The sequence below is a fragment of the Dermacentor variabilis genome, chromosome 6 (genome assembly GCF_050947875.1).
Source record: "Dermacentor variabilis isolate Ectoservices chromosome 6, ASM5094787v1, whole genome shotgun sequence".
Taxonomy (NCBI): Eukaryota; Metazoa; Arthropoda; class Arachnida; order Ixodida; family Ixodidae; genus Dermacentor; species Dermacentor variabilis.
This window is the reverse complement of record NC_134573.1, coordinates 141,417,246-141,442,692: the sequence shown is the minus strand read 5'-3', so window position 1 is coordinate 141,442,692 and position 25,447 is coordinate 141,417,246. Positions and strand designations below refer to the sequence as shown.

The 25,447-nt window shown below is 48.3% G+C and overlaps 2 protein-coding genes across 2 annotated transcripts in view; both read right to left on the bottom strand.

Annotated features, from left to right (window-relative positions):
• Nucleotides 1–11,368, bottom strand: part of LOC142585354 (uncharacterized) — a 373,752-nt gene extending 362,384 nt beyond the window's left edge. The window contains exon 1 of the mRNA XM_075696065.1: nucleotides 10,973–11,368. The gene's annotated coding sequence lies outside the window, so the exon portion shown is untranslated. The remainder of the gene's footprint in view (nucleotides 1–10,972) is intronic.
• Nucleotides 11,369–12,569: 1,201 nt separating this feature from the next.
• LOC142585352 (coagulation factor IX-like) lies at nucleotides 12,570–24,101 on the bottom strand. Its single transcript, XM_075696063.1, has 8 exons — nucleotides 23,876–24,101; nucleotides 20,202–20,248; nucleotides 19,643–19,858; nucleotides 18,322–18,468; nucleotides 17,709–17,815; nucleotides 16,164–16,391; nucleotides 15,004–15,240; nucleotides 12,570–12,815 (listed from the first exon to the last, which is right to left on the bottom strand). The coding sequence occupies exons 1-8, from the start codon at nucleotides 23,950–23,952 to the stop codon at nucleotides 12,591–12,593; spliced, it is 1,284 nt and encodes a 427-aa protein (XP_075552178.1). The 5' UTR covers nucleotides 23,953–24,101; the 3' UTR covers nucleotides 12,570–12,590.
• Nucleotides 24,102–25,447: the final 1,346 nt, after the last annotated feature.

The following is a 25,447-nucleotide window of genomic DNA, read 5'->3' as shown; positions in this document are numbered from 1 at the left end:
TACTTGCACGACAAGGCTCTGCTGTAACTGCGGCGGTCGCTGTCGCACCGGTGCAAAGGCGCGTGTGTACCGAGCCGAGACAAGATCGGCCGGCTGCAGCTGCTCCGATGCGGTTTATAGCACCTCGTCGCGCTGACTCGAAGCCCCGTGTAATCCGACCAGGCGGCGACGGTCGGCCTTCCCCCTAATCCCGAGTCAAGCCTGGATGCGTAAATCTATATCGCGCAGAGCATAATGGGAAAATACGAACGCCCTAATCCTCGCTCACAAGTCGCCCCTGTCTGTCGCAGGTCGTCTGTGCAGACGAGCCGGGGGAAGTAGAGGCAGCGCAACTGGCGAGCCGATACCGCCGGAACAAGAAAGAAAAGGAAAAGAAAGGAAGACCGAGAAAAAGGACCTTCAGATTGGTTGAACTCGTCTAAGAAGCGGCTTTAAGCGCATCAGCAGCAGTTTTATCTCTTGTGTGCAGCCGAACGGCCTCCGTATGTATACCTTGACAGGGTCATGTCAAGCGTCAGCGCAAAAAAAAAAAAAAAGAAGAAAAAGCAGGATCGAGGGAGTTGAAGAGACCAAAACCAGAGCTGCTAACCGCCCACTAGCCACTACGGAGAAAAAAAGAATTGTTTAGCAATTTTTTCCTGCTCTTTAGTTCCGAAGTCATTTAGCTATACGCAGCTCCTCACTGCGAACGCCCACAATCTCCTCAAGAACTACAAATTTGTGACACGCACAACGTCGGTATGACGCTCGAAGGCATACACTGCGCGCGACAAGATCGCTATCGACACGTTTCCTTTCCTTTTCTTTTTTTACACGACATAGCCCCCAACTTCATGCAGGCTCTATGGCGCAGCATTCCAGGCGCCTGCGCGTTGCGACGCGCTAATGCGCAGTACACGCATGCCCCTCGCGTGTGTACATAGTCCACTGTAAAGCCCCTTAAACTTCGTAAAGTAGTGCCACGCTTTGAAGAATGCCGCCTCCTCCTCGCGCGCTCTGGCCGAGGCCGACGCCGCGTCGCTATTGGCCTAATAACATCACGTGGGCCCTCGCGCCGTGCATCAGCGCCATTTTTGCTCGAGAACCGTCTACGGAGGGGCGAGGAGCACATGTTGGCACCATTGCTACGCTCGAGCAGTGTAGGAGGCGCCACGGTCGAGGAGGGAGCGTGAGAAAGAGGACAACGAGGAGGAGGGAAGGCGGAGGAGGAGAGTGTCACTACTTTACGAAGTTTAAGGGGTTTTAGTTCACTGCACTCCCTACGCCATCGCCCCTCTGCGCGCGTACTCTCTCTCTCTCTCTCTCTCTCTCTCTCTCTCTCTGGGTACGCTGGAGATAGCCTCGACATCGTGCCTGCGAAGACGCGTGTACCGTGAAACGCGGACGTATCGCGCTGCACAGAAACAATATATTGTGCAGCTCTCATCATCGACTCCCTCATGCCACACACCATCCTTCCTTTTCACAAGTCTGTTATTCCCCCAAACTTCTTTCCCAGCGCGGGGTAGCAGGCCCGAGGTGCTTGCTCAGGCTGACTTCTCCACTTTTCTGCCTCCGATGTCCCCCGCCCCGCTCGTCCCCTCTCCTCCTCTCTCTATCTTTGTTATCCTCCTCAACAACTTCCTCGACACGGAGTAGCTAGGAGTAGCGCATCACCAGGGTTGCCATACTCCTATGCGACTATTCCGGATCAAATTCCGCCATACTAGTGAATTCGCAATCACGTCACCTCTGAACGGTTCACAACGCGGTACGCGCCCTCTTCGATTGGCTTAAAACCCAAACGTGGCGGAGTTCGACAATATGGCAAAGACCCCCCTTGATAGCTTTCTAGAATAACACCGGAGAGGCCCGAGAGGCAGCGCTCATATACCCACCGCGGGCCATTCCGCCTTTCTCTCACAAAATTCTCTTTCTTTTATCTCTGAATTCCTCGATTTCCACAGCTTTCTCTTTACGTGGGTTCCGAAAGCTATTCTCACTGCGCCGACAACTGCCACGCCGCCATGTAATATGCATGTCTTGCGAGGAATGGGCAAAAGAGACTGCATCGCGCTCCCTCTGTCTCGCAGCATACCGTGAATTACGCTCATGCCCACAATCTCGCGGCGCCCGTGTGTGTGAACACACGGGACAGGGACGTGAAACCAAAGTCATCTGCATGCAGATTTTATGTTCCGTACCCCGCGACGCGAAGCTTACGCTGCAGACAAGGTCTCTTCGGTGCCGAAAGCTATGCGCGCGCCCTCTCGCGGGAACCGTCGCGGCGATCGCATATTCGCCGGTGTCGCGATCCAGAACATTTCGGGTGCGTGTGTGTGTGCGCGCGCGCGTGCGTGTGTTGGGGGGGGGGGGGGCGTCATAAAACGTGAGAACGGTATACCAGGCCACGAACACGCAAGGCACACACTGAGGCGACATTCAGTTCTATCGTGGCAGCTTTCATTAGCCGCCTTCGTGCAGGGAAAACAAACCATTCCGCGCAGCGAAGACGGCTTTATTGCGAAGACGCCTCCTTTACGACCGTCCCTGACATCTCGGAGGTAGTCGTCGAGGGAGGATTCCTGGTATAGTAAACTCCGCTTAAAGGGAAATCTAAAGGGGCCGGAGTTTTGTTCCGTTAAAACGAAATCCTTCATTTAGGCAAAGGGCGCAGCGTTGAAATAAGACTGTTTTACTCACGTGATCACGTTTTTCCCCTCACTTACCTGTTCAATATATTTTTTTTTCTAGCTCGATTTGGATAAATGTTAAACGTAAGCTTCGCTTTGGTTATTTTGCTCTAATACTAATTCGTCACTATCTTAATTCTAAAATTTCTTCCAATTATTGAGACCTCTCCCTGTACATTAATGCGTACGCATTTTGAGATGATACTAAATAAGACTGAAGTGCGTAAATCGTAATGCAGTTACAGAAGAGGCGCTAGGATCGCAGGGCTGTGACATTATGACGGATGGCGTCAGTGCCAATTGCCGATAATGCTTGCCTTGGCCAACGCGAGAAAGTAGAGCTTAACTGCCATCTGCCAGTTTTGCCTCACGAATGCACCGTTTATCCGAGCAACAAATGCATGCTCCGCGGACGACTGGAAGTGGAAGAACGCAAAACTTCGAAGAATCTCCGCTCGGGAAAATGATAACAATGCACGCTAGTTCGTGCGAAAAATGCGCCAGTAGAACAGTTGCGACACCAAGCCGCACTGTAAAATAATTTACACCTTTTAGAGGCGAATAAGGGCGTAAATCTGTCTACACTTCATCTTCTTGCACCCAAAAAGGGGGTAAGGGTGTGAGTTATACACCGATTTACACCCTTGTTCACTTTTAAGGGAGTAAAGTATCTTACAGAGCACACATGCTTGTTCACATTCCGCTTAGCTAGAGCTGTATGCGGAAAAAACTTCCAAATATATTCTACTCCCCTAAATGGAAAGGCGTTGCACACATAATCGCGAAATACATGAAAGGACGTTTCATATACTTGAAGTTGTTTTTTTAATATACATATTTGTGACATAATAAATATGTCGAACTGGAAGTAGCCACTGTTATCCGGAACACTGTTCTACACACGTGTAACTGGAACCACGCTTAAGTATGTGGAAAACCATGCCACGTAATTATAATGTGCGCTTAAAAAGAAGTAATAAGTTCCGATATACAGAACAATGTGTCACATATTTTGTGATTTCATGTGGAACGCCGTTCCATTTAGGTAAGTGGAAAATAACTTCAAAATGTTGCCACTTATACCTTCAACCCGAGTGGAACGAAATCAAGGGTGACTAACGCACTGCTCTCGACAAGGAAAGTGTCGCGACAGAGGAGAGAGAGAGAGAGAGAGAGAGAGAGAGAGAGAGAGAGAGAGAGAGAGAGAGAGAGTACGGCTAACCAGGCGGAGAAAGTGTACGTTCGCATGCCTGCAAGGTGTGGGCGTCTTACCCTTGCTTCGTGTTGTCGAAGTCTCGAGACTATGTCTCAGTTGCACTAGCAAGACGCTATAAAGTGCAATGCGAGAGAAGAGAACCCCCAGAGACACCCTCAAAACAAAATATTTTTTTTTACTTTCTCTTTTCTCTATCTCTCTTCCTCGGAAAGCCAGGAACGGCGAGAGAGGCCAGGCTCAAGCGCGGCGTTAAACGAAGTCACGCACGCACGCAGGGACACAAGGCAGTACGCTGGATAAAGTTACTCGGAGACAAAAACGTTAAAAAAAAAAAAACAGGAACGAAAGGAAGGAAGTAACGTGTATATCCGAGCTCGTCGTGCGAGTCTTATAACGCCGTATCCTTCCACGAGAGCTAAACAAAATAGGAGGAGGCGGGGTGTGTGTGTGTGAGGGTGGAAGGGAGAGACACTAGGTTCATGACGCCGAGTTTCACACGAAAGCAAGAGAGAATCTGCCTGGCTGGGCTGCGCGGACGGCGCTCATGCGGCGGAAGCAATTCCCCGGCGCCATGCACGTTCGCAGCGAGGCCCTTCCGAAAGCGATCTCCCGGCCTGTGGCACCGTGAAATAAGCTCCCTCTCTGCCGCCGCCGTAGCTGGGCAAGCTTCTTTGCCATACAGAGAAGCCGCGCTGCGCATCCTTTCCCGTGAGCACCAGTGGTGAAACAAAAGAAGGGAGCTTTATTCCCTTCCTTTCTTTTTCTTTCTCTGGTTTCGTATCTCCTACTCGCTTCCAGATTACGCGAAGAGGCGGCAGAAGAATATTGCGAGCTGTACAGCGGGTAGTACACGCGGAAAAGAAACAACGAAAACCCGACAAGAAACAGCAGACGACGCTATACAGACTTTGCAGCAGAAGGAGCAGACGTAACACGCAGACGAAGCTATAGAGCTCGCACCACACACACGCACGCACGTGTAACGTTATAACTCTATATGTTATAGAGGTATATATATACGGGGAGAATGCCAGTTTTATTATGCAGGCGCGCACTGCCGTGTCGACTCCTCAGCCGACGTGAATATAGGCAATCTTCTCGCGCGCGCGCTCCAGCGCTCGTTTCTGCAACGCCCCGCCATCTTCTCTCTCGATTACGTAGTTTTCTTCTGGTCTTCCTTTATTTCTCGCGTTTTCTCGTCGCGCTGCTCCTTTTTCTCGTTTACTCCGCGAGCGCCCGCTGCCAATTCGGTAGTGCGTACGTGATACATTATTGAGACTTAATTCCATCGCCCGGGCGATGAAAGATCGCGGAAGAACAGCGAAGCGAGGTGGCGCGTCGCGCCGTTTGTATATATATTACACCCGGCTGCCGCCGAGTCGAGACACCCTAATAGATGCTTCGTCGCGAATGCAGATTCAATATGGAAGTAATATACATGAACTGGGGTGCACATTTACGGCGTTACCGTTATGAATCTTTATTTACTATTTCTTTTCTTTTCTTCCAGGACTGCTGTCGTAGGGTGCGAAGAAATCGCTTGTTGCTAGACAGGACGTCTAGAGTTTGCACCTGATAACACCACTTCTTGGTCTCCGGCTTCACTAAATGTGACTGAGAACGTGGGGGTAATCAGTTACTGCCCTGCAACCTGTGATTATGTTCTTACTTGGCCTCCGGCCTTCTTATCCTACTCAGAAATACACGCAAAAAGAAAAAAAAGCAAACTAACCCCATAACATGCGTCGTAGTACTCATTCGCCGGCTCAATATTCAGGTAATATACCAGATGAAATGAGGCGCACAATCCCGACGTCGCAGTTATGACTCCTTATTTAGTTTTTTTTTTTTTTTTCACGACTACTGCGATATACGGTGCAGGAAATCGCTTGTTGCAAGGTAAGACGCCTTGAGAGGTTGCGCCTGATGATGATATGATTCCTTGGCCTCCGGCTTCGCAAAAAAAAAAAAAATAAATAAAGAAAAGGAATGCATTGCCAGTGCGGTATAATCAGTTTGTCTTTCCACTGATTACAACGTCCTTCTTTGGCCTCTGTCTTTCTTTTTTATCCTTCTGCATACGCTCGCAAAAAAGCGAACGAACAAGAAACCTCTAGCATATTGCACAAACATTACGGTCCTGAATTCGACTCCAGAAGAGAGTTTCTGTATACTAGAAACGGGGACATCCGTACCATTTTCCAAAAAAGAAAGAACAATAGAGATACGTTCACGTGAAGATGGAGGCTTTAAGTGGTCAACGGTGGTCGAACAAGGGATGTCTCAATCTGAAGCGTTTTGGACACTTGCCTCGATCCCGAGACGTAATGTCCCTTGTTCTAACGCCGTTTATCACTATATGGTTACACAAAGGTTCTATGTCAATTGTGCGGGCATGTAAGGCGTTTTTACATTTTTTACTATGAGTTATACAGCAAGACAGCAGAAGTATATAGCAACCACGTAGCCAGCCAGCCAACCAACCAGTAGCCACGGTCAGGGAAGTCCGGGACGGTTCCGAAGAAAGCAGTTCACTTTAAAAATTGCGTTATATAGAACGTCTGCGCGGAATTAAAGCTTGAGACAAAAACAGACAATATCCATTGCTGTACAGTGAGGTGATGCAGTTCTCAATGATTGCTATATCGAAAATGCGCCGCTGCAAATGCGCGACCTCTAAATTTAACGCAGCAATTCTCTTCTTTTCCGTTTCTTTTTCAGCGAATGAGAGAAAGGGAATCCTAATCTTGCAGATGTAAACGTTGCATCTGTAGCGCAAGGGTAATCGCAGAACTCTCACACGTAACGGCAAGGCATGAACTCTTAGAACGAAACACCCAATTTCTATTCCACCATCGAATTACAGCTGAAATATGCCACGAAGTCCCGTAGGTTACATACTTTATAAGCATGAATGGCTGTCCGCCGAAGGCACCGCGTTCGCTGCAGTTTCCCGACACAGTCCAAGAAATACTGCGATTGTAAACATGCAATGCATTTTATTACGAAAAAAGCACGGGAAAAGCAAGAAACTGAAGCACGGAGACAGGAAACCATGGACGAGCTTTGAATTACGTCCCCGCGCTCTTCCCGCACTCTTTCTAAAATTAGCCAACGAGTCCAACGCCACGCCATTCTGCGTTTATTGTCATTTAGGTGTTCCCTTTAAGAGTGGGTCGTGCTGTACACTGACACTTAATTGTTTAAGCAGTATAGTTGGCAGCCACATGGCGGCAAATCACAGCGCAAAAGTGGGAAGAACCTTTCCTATCAGTGTGCGTAATTTCGTCCGGCGATGGCGTGGTCAAACCTAAGTCGCTTCGTGACCTGCATGAGCGCGTCCAGGTCATTCGACACTGTCGTGCCCGCACAAGTAGCAAAGCATACTGGACTTTGATTTTCATCCGACACCCACTCCCACAGTCCGAGTGCGTCTGCCGAACGCTACGTTGTCGAGGGCTGACGCGAAGCGCCGAAAGAAAGACGGTGGGAACGGCGAGACCCGCACTAAATATGCAGTGCAGTGCTAAACGCATGCCGCGCACACCTTGGTGCATTGAACGAGAAGAAGGGCAGCTTGAACGCGCATGCGCTCAAGTAGATTTTCTTTGAAAATAAACGAACACTCGCCAAGGGCAACAAAAAGGGTTAAGTTTATGGCGTTTCGAGACCCGTATACCGTGCCCCTTGTTCCCAAATGCGAGAAAGGCTGGGCCGTCCCTTATGTACGTAATAGATGGCGTAGTGAACTAGTGTATATCTCGGAACATCGATTAAGCGTATGAAGTGTGGATTGAATGAATGAATGAATGAATGAATGAATGAATGAATGAATGAATGAACGTTCCAAAAGAAGGTGGGACGACCGCGATCTCTCTGCGGCGACGATCTTTCTGATGCCAAAGCAGCAACCTGTTTACATGCACGAGAAAACAGTTCAATTGTACACGCTCGGGAGCACGTTCTAGATGGAAGATATATGCGACGTTTCGCTTGTCGTTCGGTGGGATGGCCATTTATCAACGGTACGAATTTCCAACAGTCCGAGACGCATGGATGGATGGATGTGATCAGCGTCCCCTTTGGAACGGGGCGGTGGATTTTGCCACCAAACTCTTGCTATTATATTGCCTAATGTCCTAACTAGGTAAAAAAAAAAAAAAAAAGAGGGGAAAAAAAAAACGCAGGGTGATTTCCCACAACCAAATTTTCTGACCCCCTATTGTGAACTTTGTTTTTGTACGTCTCCGATTTTTGTCGTTTCCCTACTTTTCCTCCACCAATCTTCCGATCGCCTCTTCCTAATATCTATTGCGGACATGTTTACTTTCCCCCTGCTCTCGCTAAACCCAAGGACTTCGAGGAGTCCAGTAGTGCGTAAATCGACCGCTGGGCAGATATCTTTACATTCTAATAAAAACATGCTTCATAGTTTCCCTAGCTTTACCGCAGCCCCAAGCACATGCTTCTTTTTCCTTATATCTCGCCGAGACGTCTCCCAGGGCACAGCGCCACCCAACCAGAGACAACGCACTTAAAAGCGATAGGAAGTAAGCAAGGCCATAGCCCTCCCCGGACTTCCTGTGGCTGGGGAACAGTTTACAAGCCAGAAAATGAGCCACGCTAAACGCCTGAGGGTGTGACGAAGACGACGGGCCAGGAACGTCGGATGCGCAAATCGTCGACAGGGCAGAGTACTGTTTCCTTTTCTTTTCCTATCCGTATATGCCGCTTTCAACCTGTCCCGCCTTTCTACGTTCATGCGGGCCGACCTTGAAGGAGGCGCCAAAAGTTTCTTTTCCCGGTATCTGCGCGCCAGTGCGGGGGGACCACGAGAGGAAGAAGAAGCCGTCGCGGCAGTTCTCGAGGAAGCCCAACAACCAAACAAACCTCTCGCCTTCATCTGTTGCCCCCCACCCTCTTCTCGACTGCGCTGCAAACACACGGCGCGCAGCAAGCAGGGCAGGCACCTGACGAGGATGCTTAATTGTTCGTTCGAGGGAGAGGAGGTCGGAATGGGCGCACGTTTAAAAAATCGCCGCAGCGAGCAACGAGAGTTTCATTTCCTCTGTTCGCTTGATCGTTTTTTTTTCTTCACTCTTTCTTCTTCCTCCGAAAAGCCACTCCCCATCGCTATCTTCTTCGCAAAAAAAGAAAAGAAGAAAAGAACGAAGAGGAAGAAGGACGCAGACAGAGCACCACGAACATAGAAGTGGAAGGAGGCGCAGCGGTCGTGCTGCAGTAACAAAGATATGCCTTGAAAAAGAAGAAGAGGGCCGTTCTCTTACTTCTCTCCCTCTCTTTCATGACTTTTCGTTGCAGCCAAACTCCAAAGGGGGGGGGGGAGCGGCGGGCTTCCACGCAATGGTCGTTGCCTCTCCGGGGGGAACCACTCCGCCAACGCACCTCACGAAGAACCATAATCGCCCGCCGTACCACGCCACTGCTGGACCGGTGTACAGCAAACGGCGACCACGGACGCGGACCATTTCTGTACCGCTTTTACGCCCGCACACTTCGACGGTATAGCACCATATGCCGCGCCTACAGTATATTCATATGCACGCGGGATGCGGCAGGTGAGAAAGTCAGGTAACGTCGGGGAAACTTTCTTAGGTCCTCGAGTGGAAAGATAAGAGGTATAGAGCCCGTAAGAGGCAGCAAACTCTAAAAGGCCAGAGTGTCTCGCGGCGGATAAAGAAAGCGACTATTATTTCCGAACAAAGAGCTTCTGGAACCGAACCGCCGCGTACAATAAAGCTTTTCCCTCGCCGCCACAGCGCACGTTGATTGATTGAATAAACGTTTATCCAAGCGCTCAAGAAAGAAAAGAACAAAGAAGAAGAACCTTCCGCTATTTCGGGTCGCACGACTTCAATTGTGACCGCAGTGAACGGCGGATTTGGCAGTTTTATAAAAAAGCTCGGGACCAATAGAATTCAGCGCACTTGCAGGTGCGTCGTACGCAACGGTAAGCACCTCGAGTTTTTTGTGCGCTGGCGAGGTTCGCCTGCGTACTTGCGTGTCTCTTCATTATCGCGCTCTCTAAATATAGTAACAATAATAAATGTGCATGCTTCCACAGTTAAAGGTAACCGGTACGAATCTTTTCCCTTACATAACGGCAACATCAGTTTGCGGGTATTCGTCAGGCCTAGAGTTAGCATCAAGCGAGTCGAACCTGGGGAAACGAACAATAGGCAATTGGGGTCAGGCGTTATGTTATAGAATGAAAAACAGCGCCTAGCGCTGGTAAATATAAATTTGCTGTCTTTGAAAGTATTACGAACATCGATATATTAGTCTTACACTTTGCGAAATATAACCAACACATTAAAGCCTGCACTGCTCTTACCGTTAAAATAAATGATCTGGGTTATAAAATGAACGTTCAGCGACATCAATTAGGCGATTATATTGCATGAAATACGCAATGCTCAATGCTCACGGCAGTTTCAGACAATTTCAAAACAGTGTTTCATCTGTAATACCAGGATAGTGAAAAGTATTGAAGGACCCTAGTAATAGTCTGCTCACACGGGTAACTTTCGATCGCGATCGAGCCCGATCGGATTGCATTTGGCTCCTTTGTACAGGCTACGGAAGGAAACAAGTCACGGTCGTGAAATTCGATCCCGATCAAGCTCGATCGAAAGTGCACCGCCCGATTGAGGTAAAAACGCCTGAAGCTGAGTTACGTAATTAACATTAGCAAGTGGCAGTTGAGACGGGGATGTCTCGCCGACCTTGGGCCAACATCAAGCCGGCACGTCTGTCATCGAGGAGTTCGCACCAAGCTCGTCCCTGCACCTGTGCGCTGCTCTGATGAGGGTTAGTTCCGCAGCTGAACTGCACTGCACAAACTTCACCTGTATTCATAACCAAGAGCAAAAACGACGGTTTCGCGATGCATAAGGGCACATTTATATAGACGCGACGACACGACATCCTTCTGAGCGTAGCGTGATAAAGGACACGGGACATAGGCTTGTCCTCGAACGAAGCCTGCTGACACCGCCTGAAGAAAATCGTCCCGCGAGGGGAAAACAAAGAAACTTTCGTTGCAAAGGAACAGTGCGCTCACCGCATATCTTGGTCATGTCAGTGAAGTCGAGGAGCCGGGCAGTCGCGCACGAAACAAACCAACCTTGGCCCGGAGGCAAGGAGGCGGTGCGCGCACACCCCCCTTCCGCGACGGGCAACACACAACACGCGAGCACGCCGCCGTAGCTCACAAACGAATTCGGCCGGTGGAAAACACAAAAGTAGCTGGCGACGTGGACAGCGGGCGCCGAAGTGAAGAGGCTCGAAGCACAATCGAAGCGGTAATCCAGAGGCAATGCGCTGCTCCGATGGTCAACACCGATGCACGCGTTCGGAATCACCACCACCCGGGCAAGCACAAGCACCGACGCCCGACGCCGCGGGACGTATCCATTGGGAACCTCAGCTGAGTCAGAACTTTGTGCGGCCCGCTTCCCTCTCGCCACCACAACGCGAGAGGAGGACGCTGTGTCACGTGAACAAATCTAAACCTGTCTTTGGCGAACGCGCTGCCATCTACGAAACACAAGGCGAACTTGGAAGCATTTCGGTGATTTCGGTTTCGTTCCTGCTTGTTTTTAACCTTTTGAGCCTTGTTTCCCATGTTTTATCGCAAAATACGTACTATCGTAACATAATGTAACAGGAAAAAATGCAATATAAAATGAATAATTGTTTATTTGGGCTACTTGTTCTTAAATAAGAACGTTTTAACCGTTTCCACATCTTCGGAGACGCACTAATCCAAGTGAAGTCAAAATTCAATCCAGCAGCATTTTAACGCGTTGTAGTTCGGTTGGTTCTGCGGCGCACCTTTCCACCTGTCCAGTGCTGTTCACCGAGAGAACATGCTGAAAAGAACAGCGACAGCTTCTCTATACAAGCGGTGCCTGTGTTTGATCCGCAAAAATGGTACGCAACGCCCCGAATTCTGCACTTACGGGCCCGACGCCTCTCAGCCTCTCGATGCAATGCACGACGTACCGGTCACTTTTGACGAAGAAAACCTCAAGTTCATCGTGTGTCCGGTGACAAAAAAGCCTCTCCGCTACGACAGTGCGAAGAACGTGCTTATATGTGATGAACTGGGCAAGGCTTTTCCCATACAGAACGGTATTCCGAACTTGCTACCCGACAGCGCGAAGCCACTCGATGAGCTGTAGTTGACGGAAGCAGTCCCACTACAAGAACGCACGAACTTCGTTATCACGAAAACAAAGTATTGTGCGTTAAATGTATGTTCGGACTGAATTGTTGAGTTCGCGTAGTTTACCTCTGGCTATATGCTGGTGGTTAAAATTTGGCCGGTTTTACAAGCACGCTGCTCCGTTTCACTATTATAGTTCACTGAATTCATATACGCAAGGGTCATTTGTCTGCAACACGTACGTACGTTAGCAAGTTGACATTCGTAGCTCGCTGCGAGTCGCCTAGTCGTACCGAACCAATCACTGTGGAGGGCTCGTGTTCTTGAATGAAGTAAATCAAAGACACGTATGAAACTTGCCGCCTGTAGTAAACAGTGTGATATACTTACTGTACCTTCTCTTGCATCACAAGCGTTGCGTCATTGGTTTCTATGACGGCTGGTGTTTTCAGATAGCGTGACGTGACAGAAAGACACGCGGCAGTTGGGAAGCATTGCAATAATTGAACGTTTATAATCCAGCTGTCTTTCGTATCCATGGAGTAAACTTGTGGACTTTGGCGTAAAAGCCATATTTGCCCTTGGACAGGCAGCTCTGTTCGCCAAAGCTGACTATGCCTACTACGTAGAATTTCCCGTTGCTTTCGCCGACGAAGGGGCTCCCACTGTCTCCCTCGCAAGTGTCTCTGTGAGTCCGCCCTTTAGAGTAGCCGGCACAGAACATGTTGTCCGTGACCTGAAATAGAAATAGGCGTCAGCTTGAGATAAGTGCCTGGAGTTCTGGCTCGTGTCCCACAGCATAACAAGTTGGTCGCGCCCTTTGTCGCCACAAACTGTTTTAGAGGCCAAGTTGCATCAATTCATAATATGCCTCACCTGTAAGCGACAGCAGCATCACCTCACATGCGGCTACTGGTGCCCAGTGGTATTGATCATTACGTTAAGTGCTCAAGATTTGTATAAGTATCGAAGATGAATGAAGTTCCTTAGACTTGTAGATCACATTGGTAATGTACAATAGTCGTTGCAGCAACATATCGTATTCGGGCCAGAAGGTATCTGTTGTCACATGACCGCGTTTGTGCAGTTCTCAAGCACACGTACGTAACAAATTACGTGTAATTACTTGTAATCACTCAGGGACACCGGAATCGGCGAGCGGGTGAGGAGGGGGGGGGGAGCGGCCTCACAGGTTTTATGTAGGGGGGGGGGGGGGCAAAGGTATTTGGTAGTTGGTACGGTAATATGATTTTGTTGCAGCGCGAAAGGACGAAGACGTAGACGATACACAGGACAAGGAATAGGTATATCTGCTTGGCATTTGCGCTCACCCTACGTAATTTGTTACTTTAAGATCTTTTTTTTTGCCCTATTTTTAATCAATTACATTTTTCAACGATGTAATTGTAATGGGTTACTTCGTTTTCTGCAGACTTGCACACATTACAGAAAAGCAATTAACCGATTACAGTTGCTTCATTCAATAATGTAATTGATTATAGTTACCAATTACTGTCACACGAAAGTAACTGAACAATTTTAAAAAAGTAATCGATTAATTTGACGTTACTTTCCGCTCTACTTTTACTAGCGCTGCACAAATGCAGTAAGTAGAGCGAGCTCGCCTGGCTCTTTCAATGCGTCCTCTGCAGGCTTTCACACGTTGCTTATCTTCGCCAACAATTGCATTTAGAAAATCGATAATCTTCCCTCAACTTCTTGTGAGGACATCTGCAGCGGCACTGAAAACTCCCTCTATGTGCGCGCTGGAAAGAAGGGCTTTGTTGCAACGTACGAAAACCTAGCGCATAACAGGTGTTAGTCCGTTACATTGTTGCAGTAACATCGTAGTAACATTGTAGTCACATTGTTGTTACTGTATGGGTTCTCTATGAATATCCACCACTTATCGTTGGTGAGGCTAGAGGAAGGCGCTACCGATACAGACCATTGAAAAACAGAAATCGTCCGTGGGGGATTTTCTGGCATCAACGTCCGAAGTGGTCATCGCTATCGAGCTATAGAAGCGTCGTTTCAATTTGTCAACATCTGGCGGACCTCCTCCAGAAGCCCTTCACTGGTTAGTCATTTAGACTTAAACGACTTACAGTAACGGACGCCAGCATACGTTCATGTTCCTGAAAAAGGTGGCCGAATATGTAGTATAACTTATAGTAGAAAGCTGCATAATATTCAGCCCTAAAAATATTATTCGTATGTTACAATCGCAAAAATGCGCATATGTATGAGTGTGGTATATATATCAGACAGATAAAAATATATGCGCTTAATGGCCAAAGGTTTTTACAGTATATCAGAGAAGTCGCATATTGCACTAAGCGAAGTAGAAGATTTGAGCAGCGCTCCTTGCGCATATGTAGAGCGCTTCGAAGAGAGATAGAGAGAAAGGGAGAGAGAGAGGTGCGTCATCAGTCATAGTTTGTTTCGTCATACATGTAGCCGGTTACATGTAATTGGTTACCGAAAAAAATTGTATTACAGCGAGCGTTACCGAGTTAAAAAAAAAAACAATGACTAAATTACACAATCATCACAAAACGTAACTGCTTTATTATAAGCAAATAATTACATGCATTTCGTGACGTATACAAGTCTGGCACGTTTTTCGTAACGTGTAACCAGTCTGTTCTGAATGTTACCATTGAAAAAGTATATACGATGCATGAAGCGTGCAAAGTCAACTGTATCTATAGGGTTGCACAACGGAGCTTGCCGCATGTACGCTCAATGCCGTTATCGCTGAAGTGGCGGCATGTCTTGAAGGGGTGAGGATTGTGGGGGTAGGCGGGACCATGTAGGAAACCCCCCCCTCCCCCCCTGTGGATTTTGCAGCGTAAACTTTGTCATGGTGCATGCTCGTGGCAATGCAAGGTCCACATGCGGGTGCAACAGGGCAAACCAACCTCCAGTTCGGTGGATGCCTTGCACACCACGGCTGTCTTGATGGGGACACGTATCTCCTGGAGCACCTTGGAGTGGTCGGCCTCGTCCGTCCTGCCCCAGCCGGACACTATTCCGTGCACGTCTGCCTTGGAGAAGAACTCCTTCTCCACGAAGTCTGGGTCCCCGAGCGCCACAGGCCGCACGTAGTCGCTGAACTCCACGTCCGAGTCCAACTTCACCAGCGCTACGTCGGCGTCCTGCTCGTTGGTCAAAGGAAGGAACACTTGGTGAAAAGTACCGAGTATGTGTGTCTGCTCTTGTATGTGTGTCTCCACGTGTTTAAAGCGAAAGCAGGTGTCAGAGGCACACACAAAAAAAGTTTATTTAGCGTAACGGTAACGGCAGAGAGGTCGTCCCGAGACTAAATCCTCTAGCTTGCTATACTCTGTGCCGAAGGAAAGGGAATGAGAGGGAAAAAAATAAGAATATGAAGGGGTGACAGGGAGGACAGAATGTGTCATTAAGTACACAGTTGGCGACTGACTGCATTTGCACAACGAAAAACGGCTGTTCGGCACTCGCCCTTCAGCCAAGGTTCGTTACGAATCCTTGCACTCTTCTTGCTGAAAGAGGTGAAGTACTCGACTGTTCCTGCGCTAAGAGTACGGGTATACCGTCGTCGGCCGCATATGTGTGGTTTTATCGTGCAGTGTGCAAAGCCATAAAAGCGCAGCTGCGCTTCTCGAGATGCGCCAGTCTGTGGTCGACCGCTTGTGATAAGTTCAACGATGAGTGTTTCATTGCGTGTGTCCGCGCGTACTGCGAAATTATATCGTTCTACTCATATTTCACTCTCTCTTCCCCAGTGCAAGGTAGCCAACCGGACAGCGTCTGGTTACTCTCCCTGCCTTTCCCTTATGATTTCTCTCTTTACCAGAAGCGAAGACGCATGTCGCCATCTTGAGCAAATCGATGCTTCCATATAGACTGCGAACGCGAATCATTTCTAGAAGGGCTTTGCGAATGTGGAAACATCTAGTCTTACAGACGCGGTCTGGCCATTCACCTGGGCATTAACGAGGTATCCCTGCAGGAAATATCAAAGAAAACCTATAGTCATTCGTGCCGGTGCATGGAATTGCACCCGTCGTAAGAAATTGCATGAACGGTCTATATATACCTGAGAGTCGATGTCGTAGTCGGGATGGGTGAGGACCTTCTCTATCCGGACTGCCAGCTGGTAGGGTTCGGAAGCGAACTGGTTGTGCTTTCCCAACAGCACTTGTACCTGCGACGACTGGGCGTCCTTTCCGAGCAGCTCGAAGCAGTGGGCGGCCGTCAGCACCCAGCGTTCGTTGAGAAGCGCACCGCCGCAGTGGGCGGGCGAGTCGGGAAGCCTGAAAAGCACCTGGTGGCCCCCAAGACATCGCGTGCCGTATTTCATAAGGCTATTCATTTTCTATTTTCCATTATTTTTCGCAATTTAGACCGGACTTCGCTGCGGCGCGGTTATCATTGAAACCGGCTGTTCGGTGCAATGCACGTGAGAAATTAATGACGAAAGAAAAAGGAAAAGAAAAGAAGCCACAGTTTTCGCCCGACGAGCGAAGCATTGATTGCGATAGCAAATTCTTTTAGACAGCTATACGAAGTAAGGTTGGCCATCTGATCAGCTATTTAAACTGCTGTAAACACCTCGCTTACAAACTAAATTAACAAGCACGTTGTCACGCGCGCGCAGGTAAATGCGAACACATGTCACTCGATGACCGCGGACACTCGCTGTCACAGCGCTGGGGTGATGAGCGACGGCAGCAGCGAGCGAGTTTCCCCTTTGTGCTGCCTCTCGCTTCAACGCGAACTATATATATATATAGGCGCCCGAGAACACTGCGCACACGAAGCCAACATCCGGCAGGCTAGCCTTCGAAACCGGTGCAGATTGCCTCCGAGATAGGATGCGCGCGGCCATACTCGGCCGCCACAGCTGGTGTAGAAGAGGAGATGCGCACTAACCTGTCCCCTCAGCTCACTTTATACAAAACATCACGGCGACGCCGACGGTGGAAATTCGCGTGGAGTGTCCATATAACTGCTATTGCAACAATAATAGCAGGCGCCGTTGAACCTCTCCCGACATTTCTAAGTGCCAGAGATATTTGACATAAAACAACACACCGCCTTCCCCTTCCGGGAAAAAAGGGGGGGGAAAAGCCTGGCTACGCCACTGCAGCTTGTGTAGAGAGAGAGAGAGAGAGAGATAGAATACAGGAAAGGCAGGGAGATTAATCAGACGCACGTCCGGTTTGCTACCCTGCACTGGGGGAAGGGGTATGGGGAGGAAGAGAGAGAGAGAGAGCACAGTTTCGCGCACAGTGGAATGTTCGCACCGAGCCTACACACGGTTCCCAAGACCTGTCGACTTGAGGTATTTCAAGAGCGCTTTCATGGCTTTCTCTGCCATCGACGCGTACGGCCAGGGTCCAGGGATCTTCATTAGGGAGAATGGTCTAGAGTCGAGCCGGTTCATTGCTGTCCGGAGAACTTCGTGCTCGACGTCGTATTGGGGACAGATACATAGGACATGTTCAATCGTTTCTGTGGTTCCGCAAGAGCTTGTGTAAACGTACGCTGCATCAATCCCCAAACGCGTGAACTTGCAGCACGAGAAGCGCACTGGATATTAAAAAAAATATGCGTTGAGCGCATTGCATATATGCCTCACCTGCCAAGGGTGGGAGCCCTTCTTGGCCTCTTTGCCTCCGACTACCTTGCCGCCGTCATCGTCACCATCGCTGTCCAGCGGCCTGCTGAGCACTGGGTGTCCGTACACTGCAACGTAGAAGTAAGGTACAGTGTGCGTATATATGTTGGCGAAGGTGTGGACAGCACCCGCGGGCTATGCAGGGTGGAGAGAACTACCAAAGTAAGCCAAAATACCGTGGAAGTTCTCGACGCCCACAGCTCATGATGGGCGTAATAGCTTGAGCGCGACATTTAGACACATAATTTTTGTCCTCATTTTCTAGGTGTTTTTCTTTTTATGACGAAGAGTGTAGTCTAAACAGGAATACCAGCATTTCTCGTTGGTGTCCATTGAAAGCACTCAAGTATAGTTGAGCTGACGTATAAGTGCCCGGTGTTCGAATACTGCACCATCCCGTATACTACCGTATAACTAAATATTTTACTGGCTACCAGCGCTTCCGTTGTATTACACTTTGACACTGCCCACCGACTGAAACGGACATACAATCGACGCATAATTGCCGAAGCTTACAAGGCACGCGAGCCTTAAGATTCAAACGAGCGCAAAGTATATATTTGTTTTATTATACCGTCTTTGATGGTGCCGATTCTGACAAAGAGATGACCTTCTTCGACGTCGCTCTCCAAGGTCAGTTTGAGCCGCAGTCGATGGCTCTTGGACGTCACGTACTGCTGCTCCGACTGGGCACCGCAAAACGCACCCAGGTTGAACGGTCCTGTCATATAAAAACAGTGAAACGCGTGACATATCGACAGATCTGGAATATCTGCGGCGACGGACAATGTTTTCAATGCATGCCTTTGAATAAAATAAAAAAAAAACAATTGCAAAACAAACACACAACTATAATGTAGAAAGTAGAAAGGACAAGCGCGTCGAAGTTCCCGAGTGGCTAATAAATCACGGCTGTCCTTGCGCCTCGATCAATATATACGAACTTGGCTTATCTATGGAACGACTTGCTTTCCGGAGAGATGTTTCGGCTCCTCCTCAAACTCCTCCTTGACGCAGAGCGCGACGGGTGAATAGTAAGTCGAGTGGGTCGACGTGAAATGAACCGTTACGCGCGGCCTGCTGCGCCCAGGGTTCGAATCCACCGTCGCTTATTAGTCGTCCTTTGCGCTACCGGGTGCCCTCGTGTTATACCTAACTGCACGTAATCTGACGAGCTTCAGACTCTATCGCACTCGATCGGTGACTTCCGAGTGAAGCAATTGCCGGCAACTTTCGCAAAGCTATTAGTAAATAAACATATGTCTTTTTATCGGTTCACCTGCTAAACAAGCATTAAAGAGAACAACTCACTGTGCTCGCGTAAGATAACTTAACAAATAATACCACATAACACCATTGAGTACAACCATGGGGTCGTTATTTATTGCAACGGGGCGCGTATTTCAGGTCCGTGAAAGGCCGCTGAGTCCACTGATCGCACTCGCCTGAACGGTTCACTGTGTGAAACCTTTAATGCGACTGCATTGTGCCCAGTGAATTCGTGTGGATGGGCTTTTGATACACTGTACGCGTCGTTCCTCCAGCGCAGCGTCTGCAATGCACTGCCTACATCATATATGTCGACAAACTATATCGCCAGCAGCTGTCTCGTGAAAGCTGAGAGAATCATATAGTTTACCCCCCAAAAAAGAACAGTTTCTCTCAGGACAGCGAATCTGCTCCAGTGACCACAGAGGAAACAGGCAAAACACGGGGAATGTGGGAGATGGAAATTCAAGACGATGAGCAAAACGAGAACAAGGGGAAAGCAGGAGCCAACGTTTCGACAAGTTGACTTGTCTAGACAAGTCCACTTGTCGAAACGTTGGCTCCTGCTTTCACCTTGTTGTCGTTTTGCTCATCACACGGGAAACAGGCATATATCTCATTCAGACCTGTGGCGTTCACGCCTTCAGCAGCCTCTAGCTTGGAGACGCCGCACTCCTCGTTTCCTTCGTTGAGGTACACGTCGGCCAGGTCCAGCCTGAGCACGTGATCCTTGTCGGACGCCTCGAGGACTGCCTCGCATCTCAAGGGCGGCTGGGACGCCTTCGGGTAGTGTGGGCTCTTCCACGTCGTCGTGGTGCCGAAGAACTCCAGCTTGCACGGTCCTGCGTGGTTTAGTTTGTCCCCACCGACATGCTGTCTCACTGACCGCTTGGCCGGAAACGTGTAGAAAGTTCTGGGCACGTCTACTGCAAACCACGACTGTTTCTGAAGCTTGCAGTGTGCCTTCTGTAGCACTGACGTCACTACAAAGCTCTATAGGGACCCGAGGGACAATGGACTTCCCTCGTTCTTCGTCTCTACGTTGTATTGAACGTCGGTCGTGCTACAGAAGGCTCGCGGCGTTGTCGGGCGTAGTTTGCGATAACCGCGCCGAATGACGCCTGAGCTTTTGGCACAGGCGGTTTTCGTAACCGGAGCAGAAGGTCACAGATTGGTGGTACCTACCAGTTTGTTTCAGTTCTTTGACATCGGCGAAGGTGAGGTCACAGTACCTGCGTTCACGTCAAAGCACACCTGTTGATAAACTATACGGATTATCCTTAACAGGTAAGTTAAGCTGTGTTAATAAACTACGCTACTGCAATAGTAAATCGGCTACACTATGACTACCGTAGGACAGGGCCTGCTAAAAGGACGCCCGCATAAAGATAACGAAAGACAAGTGGCGACACTGCCCTCAAACACCCGCGCCAGTTCGCCGTGACGTCATCGATTATGAAGCCGTCTGCTAGAGCCTAGCCAACCGTTTGTCGCTAAATAAAGACAACATCGCATTCCAGTGAGACTATAGGGATGTGCGAATGTTCGAAGCTTCGAATACGATTGGAATATTACAACCTTACTATTCGTATTCGTACTCGAAAAATAGCTATTCAGCATTTTCGAATATCTTAAACAAACGAAATATTTCGCAACAACCGACTGTTAGTTTGGTTACTGCTCACCATGTAACCAAACTATCGCAAATTATCAAAAGCGAAACAACGACAAAGTTCACTGGACCATAAGAAAGTATGGTCGCTTAGCGCGAACAAGGAAGGACGGAAGGGGACGAGGGGAACGCTCTGTTTGTTTTCTGTTTCGCAGCATAAGTCTACCTGACAACCTGTGATTTTTGCTCGTAGTAGGCAATTGAGTGTTTTTGGCAGTCTAGTCGTACAGCCGTTTTATCTTCTACGCTACAACTAATGATGTTTTCCTTTCAACGGCTCTTTCACATGTGGCTGCACACAAGTCCTTCAGCCGCCTTTTTTTCTTCCCCGCAACTTGTGATCGTTCTTTGGTAACCATTTATTTAACGACTTTGGAAAGCTAGTCATACATCAGCCTCGACACTTTATTTGCAATTGGAAAAAAAAAGGGGGAAATGTAAGTTTAAGGGGTGGGGGGAGGTGATGCAGAAGGTGAGCAGGTCTTGCAGGTAAGGCGATCCCTATTTGCAAACAGAAGTGGCTCGGCGAACCAACCCTCTGCTTGGAAATTTCGTTTGCAACCAGACTTTCAAGATATTGAGAGGTTATTCGTGCAGTTTTTTTTTTTTTTGAACGACAGTTAGCGATCTTGTGTTCAAAACTGATCCCTTGTCTGTGATAGTTAGCTGTCTTTTCACATTTGGCAGTACAGGTGTGGTATATCTAATTGTACCGGAATAAGTATTCCTGATGTAAATATCTGCGTCTGCGTTTTACTGCGACGTTTGACTTTGACTCACCAGAGCAAGAACATCGCCATTACTGCTTGTCTTGGTGGTTGAATCAGCACGAGGTCATGGTGGCGTAGTCCGAAATATACGAAATTGCGGTCGATCTTATTTCGGCTGGTAGTGGGGCGAGTAGCTATGCCGCCAAGCTGTCAGGACCGCACCTGCTGCGCATAAAATAGCTATAAAATTTGCACTTGTGATTAGTTTTTGAGGATGGTTTACAGCGTAGAAGATAGGTGTGGCAAAATAAAAATCTGATTCTGGCTCACTTTTTTTATATATATATAATATTTTAGAGCTTGCTTCTGTTGTTGCGCTTACTGGGAGTTGCGAAAATCTTGGTTTCGATTAACGAGAGCTTTTTTTTTTTTTTTTTTTTTTACAGCGAAGCTGTTTATGGGGGCTACGCTTCCGAGCATTTTTTCGTGCACGTGCCCAAAAACCGTGGGTCGATCCCGAAGATAGTGCAGAAAGGGTCCAAGCGCAATGGCACATACCCCTGTGGACTCGTGGTAGTGGGCTCGGCGACCTGTAACGCGCAATACCCTTGTCACACCTGGGACCCAAAGAGGTCCCAGGCATAAGAGCAAGAACAGTGGCTTTTGAAAAAAAAAAGTATATTTGTTAAAAGTTTTTCAAACAAAACTGTTTGTTTACATGAGGACACTAGAGCTTTGGTGTTAGTTTTTGAGCAGGCATGGTGCGTGTTCGTTTAGTGTTTGTTGGGTACCTTGGACGTTTTCGTGCTGGCACAGAAGTGTGTGTGTCAGTGTAGTGTGTGCCTACCTAAGATCGGATGACCACCGATCAAGACAATAAATTAGTTGGCACCTTTGTTGATAATTCCGTGTCACCTCAGTGTCGTGTGCTAAACAGCTTCGCTGGTCGTTCACATTCACAGAGTTGAGGTGCACGATTTTTTTTTATTTCATGATTTCTTTTTATTATCCAAATACAAAACCAACCAATATAGAAGTTGTTCCGTTTAACCGGCAATTTCGTTAAGGCGATTTCTGCTTAACGAGATTCTACACGGTATTTGATATCTGACTGGATATTCGATACTTACTATTCGTATTCGATTCCTATTTGGCGAATTTGATAATCGTCCATTTCTATAAATGAAAGCGAAAGCGCAACATAGCATGTTTCGCGAAATTATCGCCCGCCACAGCGGCCAAAATACGTGAAAATACTTTAAAATGCGTGACGTCAAACTGACTTATCGGCGCTGAGGTTTTGGCGCGAAACACAAGATAAATCTTCGTCTTCGTTTCCTTGCGCAACAATCCCGCAAAACGAATGACAACGGCGTTTTTAAAGCATGTTTCACCAAATTACACCGGTTTAGTGTTACGGTATATGCAGCACATCAGGGTAGATGTTCAGGCAGAGGGGGCGATGATGCGACACCACCACCACCACCACCACCACCACCACCACCACCACCACCACCGCCACCACCATCATCATCATCATCATCATCACCATCATCATCATCATCATCATCATCATCATCATCGAATAATACCTCGAATGGAGGTATCGTGGCTGCTTTGGGTACTGTACAGGTGAGTAAAGAATTCTTCCGCTGCTTTTACTATATCTTCGAGATTGCTGATGATATTACCCTGTCTACCTGTCAGTGCATACATCTCGGCTTGTCCTATGCCTATTTCCTTTTCACTGTTTTCAGGCTGTGTACATTTTTTACTACTTCCTCAGTCTTTCTCACGTTATGATATTGAATATCTCTTATTTTCTCCGTGTTGATCAGTTCTGACAGTTACGCGAATTCTATCTGATCTCTTTAGTTGGACACTTTCATCATTTGTCGTTTCTTTATTAGGTCCTTTGTTACTTGGGAGAGCTTACCTACTGGTTTCCTTGGTGCCTTACCTCCCACTTCAATTGCTGCTTCTGAAGCCAGCCTAGTTACGGTTTCATCATCACCATCATAATAATTATTAATATTATTTATGAAAACATTTATGAACAGGGAAATAGGGAAGGGGCAGGCTAGCAATTGTCGCGGACAGGATCACAACGCTTGCATACTCTTTAGGAAGGAAGGGCTACAAAAAAAAGAAAAAGGAAGTTGAAGATAGGAAGAAGGGAAGTAAGTAAATGCGGAAATAAAGAGCGATACGACCGCGATATGGCAAAGGGACGCAGGACGAACGCGACACATCAGCGCCGTGTTGCATCGTCTTCGCCTCCTAGCCCTTAGCCCTGATATCGCATCGCGTCAAATCGACAAGCCCGTATGCAACGCGTCGGTTGGGGGCGCCACACGTCAGCGCTCACTAAGCGCTCACAGCGGCTCAGCGCTTGTGTCCCTTACCGGCTGCCTTCTTCTTATCCTGCCCACGCTGTGTACAGCCAATTGCGCGGCACAAGATGAAAACTTTCTGACCTGAGGAAGCACAGTAGAAGGTAGCCCAACGCACGAAGGCGCTTCATTCCAGACGACGACGTACGTGCTATTGGCATGTCGGCGCTGAGAAAACGAAACTCGTGAATCCTTCCTTCGTACGGCGCCTGTTGCCGGTACTATATATTTGCAGACGGTTGCGCGCTGCTCGCTCCGCGCTTCCAATCGAGCGAGTATTTACGACTGGTTTCTGCACCGCCGTGAAAAAAAGAAAGAGAAAACTAAACTCTCTCGTGTTTGCTGCTTCCACACGGGAAAGGGAGCCGCCGAGGACGTGTTTCGACTTCTTAGCCTCCTCTCTGTTTTGTGCTCTGCAGCTTGTAATCGGCTGGCAGACGACGCGGTTCAGTCGTAATACGATGGTGACCTTCGCGTTCATCTCGAAAGCTCGCCTCGTAGAATAGGTGAAGGACAAGACCGGCGCGCTGTTAGAATATGCTTGAGGAAAACGAGCTCTCTTTGGCTGCGAAAAAAAAGGGGGGGGGGGGGGGATAACGCCTCCGATGGCAAGCATGCCGGGGTTGACGTGTGTCCATGGTGATTCCAGTACGGGGGAGTCGCGTAGGCGCATCCGAGGATGACTGTCTTCGCAGTCCATTGATGGCGTCCCTCGAGGAAGCTATAATACTGGCTAGCTGATGTCTCGTATACCGGTGTTTCCTTTCAAAGCTGCGCAACTGAATAAATAAAGAGGACACGGTGTGCACCGGTGCAGACTCGCGACTATATATAAGTTATTGGCAGTTGCGTTAGGCAGGCGCGTCCTGACTACAGCAATGGCTAACAAACCAATAAGCAACGCTGATTACAATTGCTAATTACACACCTGTCCCTCGCCTCCGGATTAAATAACTCTACTGGAAAGAAAGATAAAAAAAAAGCAAACCTCAGTCTACAATTCGCTGTTTTAAAGCAGTATGATGAAACATCACCAGTGTTCCCTTACATAAAACTTGATCACCAACGTCGAACACATAGCAAGCTAAGGACAAGCCAAAAATGTCGTATCACTCTTAAAACGGTTGCACCCTTTGGGGTGTATATTTGTCCCACAACAATAATCGTCATCTGCCCTGCTTGCGTTTCCTTTCTTGAAAACTCGGCGCTCGCTACTTTCCTGTCGAGAATGCTGTGTCACGCTGATAACGCGCAAGCCGTTCGTGACTGGGAAATACCGGGCTCGCAGCGCTAAAGAAAGGAAACGCGGGCAATACGGATGACGATTATCGCTGTGGGAAAAGATAAGCCCCAAAGGGTGTAATTGTTTTAAAGAGTATGTTCTGTGGCTTCGTAACAGTTACACCGACCGCATAAGAACGCTAGAACACTTTCTATCTTTTAAACTTCTGGTGCTCTTATGTGGTCGGTGTTCGTTTTTCTACACAACCGCGCCGTGACCATCCCCGACCGTAGGAGCTTTCGTTAAACGCTAGATATCATATAGAAAGACTTTGTTTCCGTGTATACTTAGATTGAAGTGTCCGTTAAAGAACCCCTGGTGGTCCAAATTATTCCCGAGTCCCCAAGCACGGCGTGCCTCATAATCAAATTGTA

Excerpts from the sequence above, each read along its gene's own strand:
- LOC142585352 (XM_075696063.1), bottom strand. The coding sequence starts at position 23,952 with ATGCCAATAGCACGTACGTCGTCGTCTGGAATGAAGCGCCTTCGTGCG. Across the intron at positions 20,249-23,875 it reads CTTCTACTGTGCTTCCTCAG|GTACTGTGACCTCACCTTCG; the intron begins GTCAGAAAGTTT and ends ACGTGAACGCAG. Across the intron at positions 18,469-19,642 it reads TGAAGGCGTGAACGCCACAG|GACCGTTCAACCTGGGTGCG; the intron begins GTCTGAATGAGA and ends TTTATATGACAG.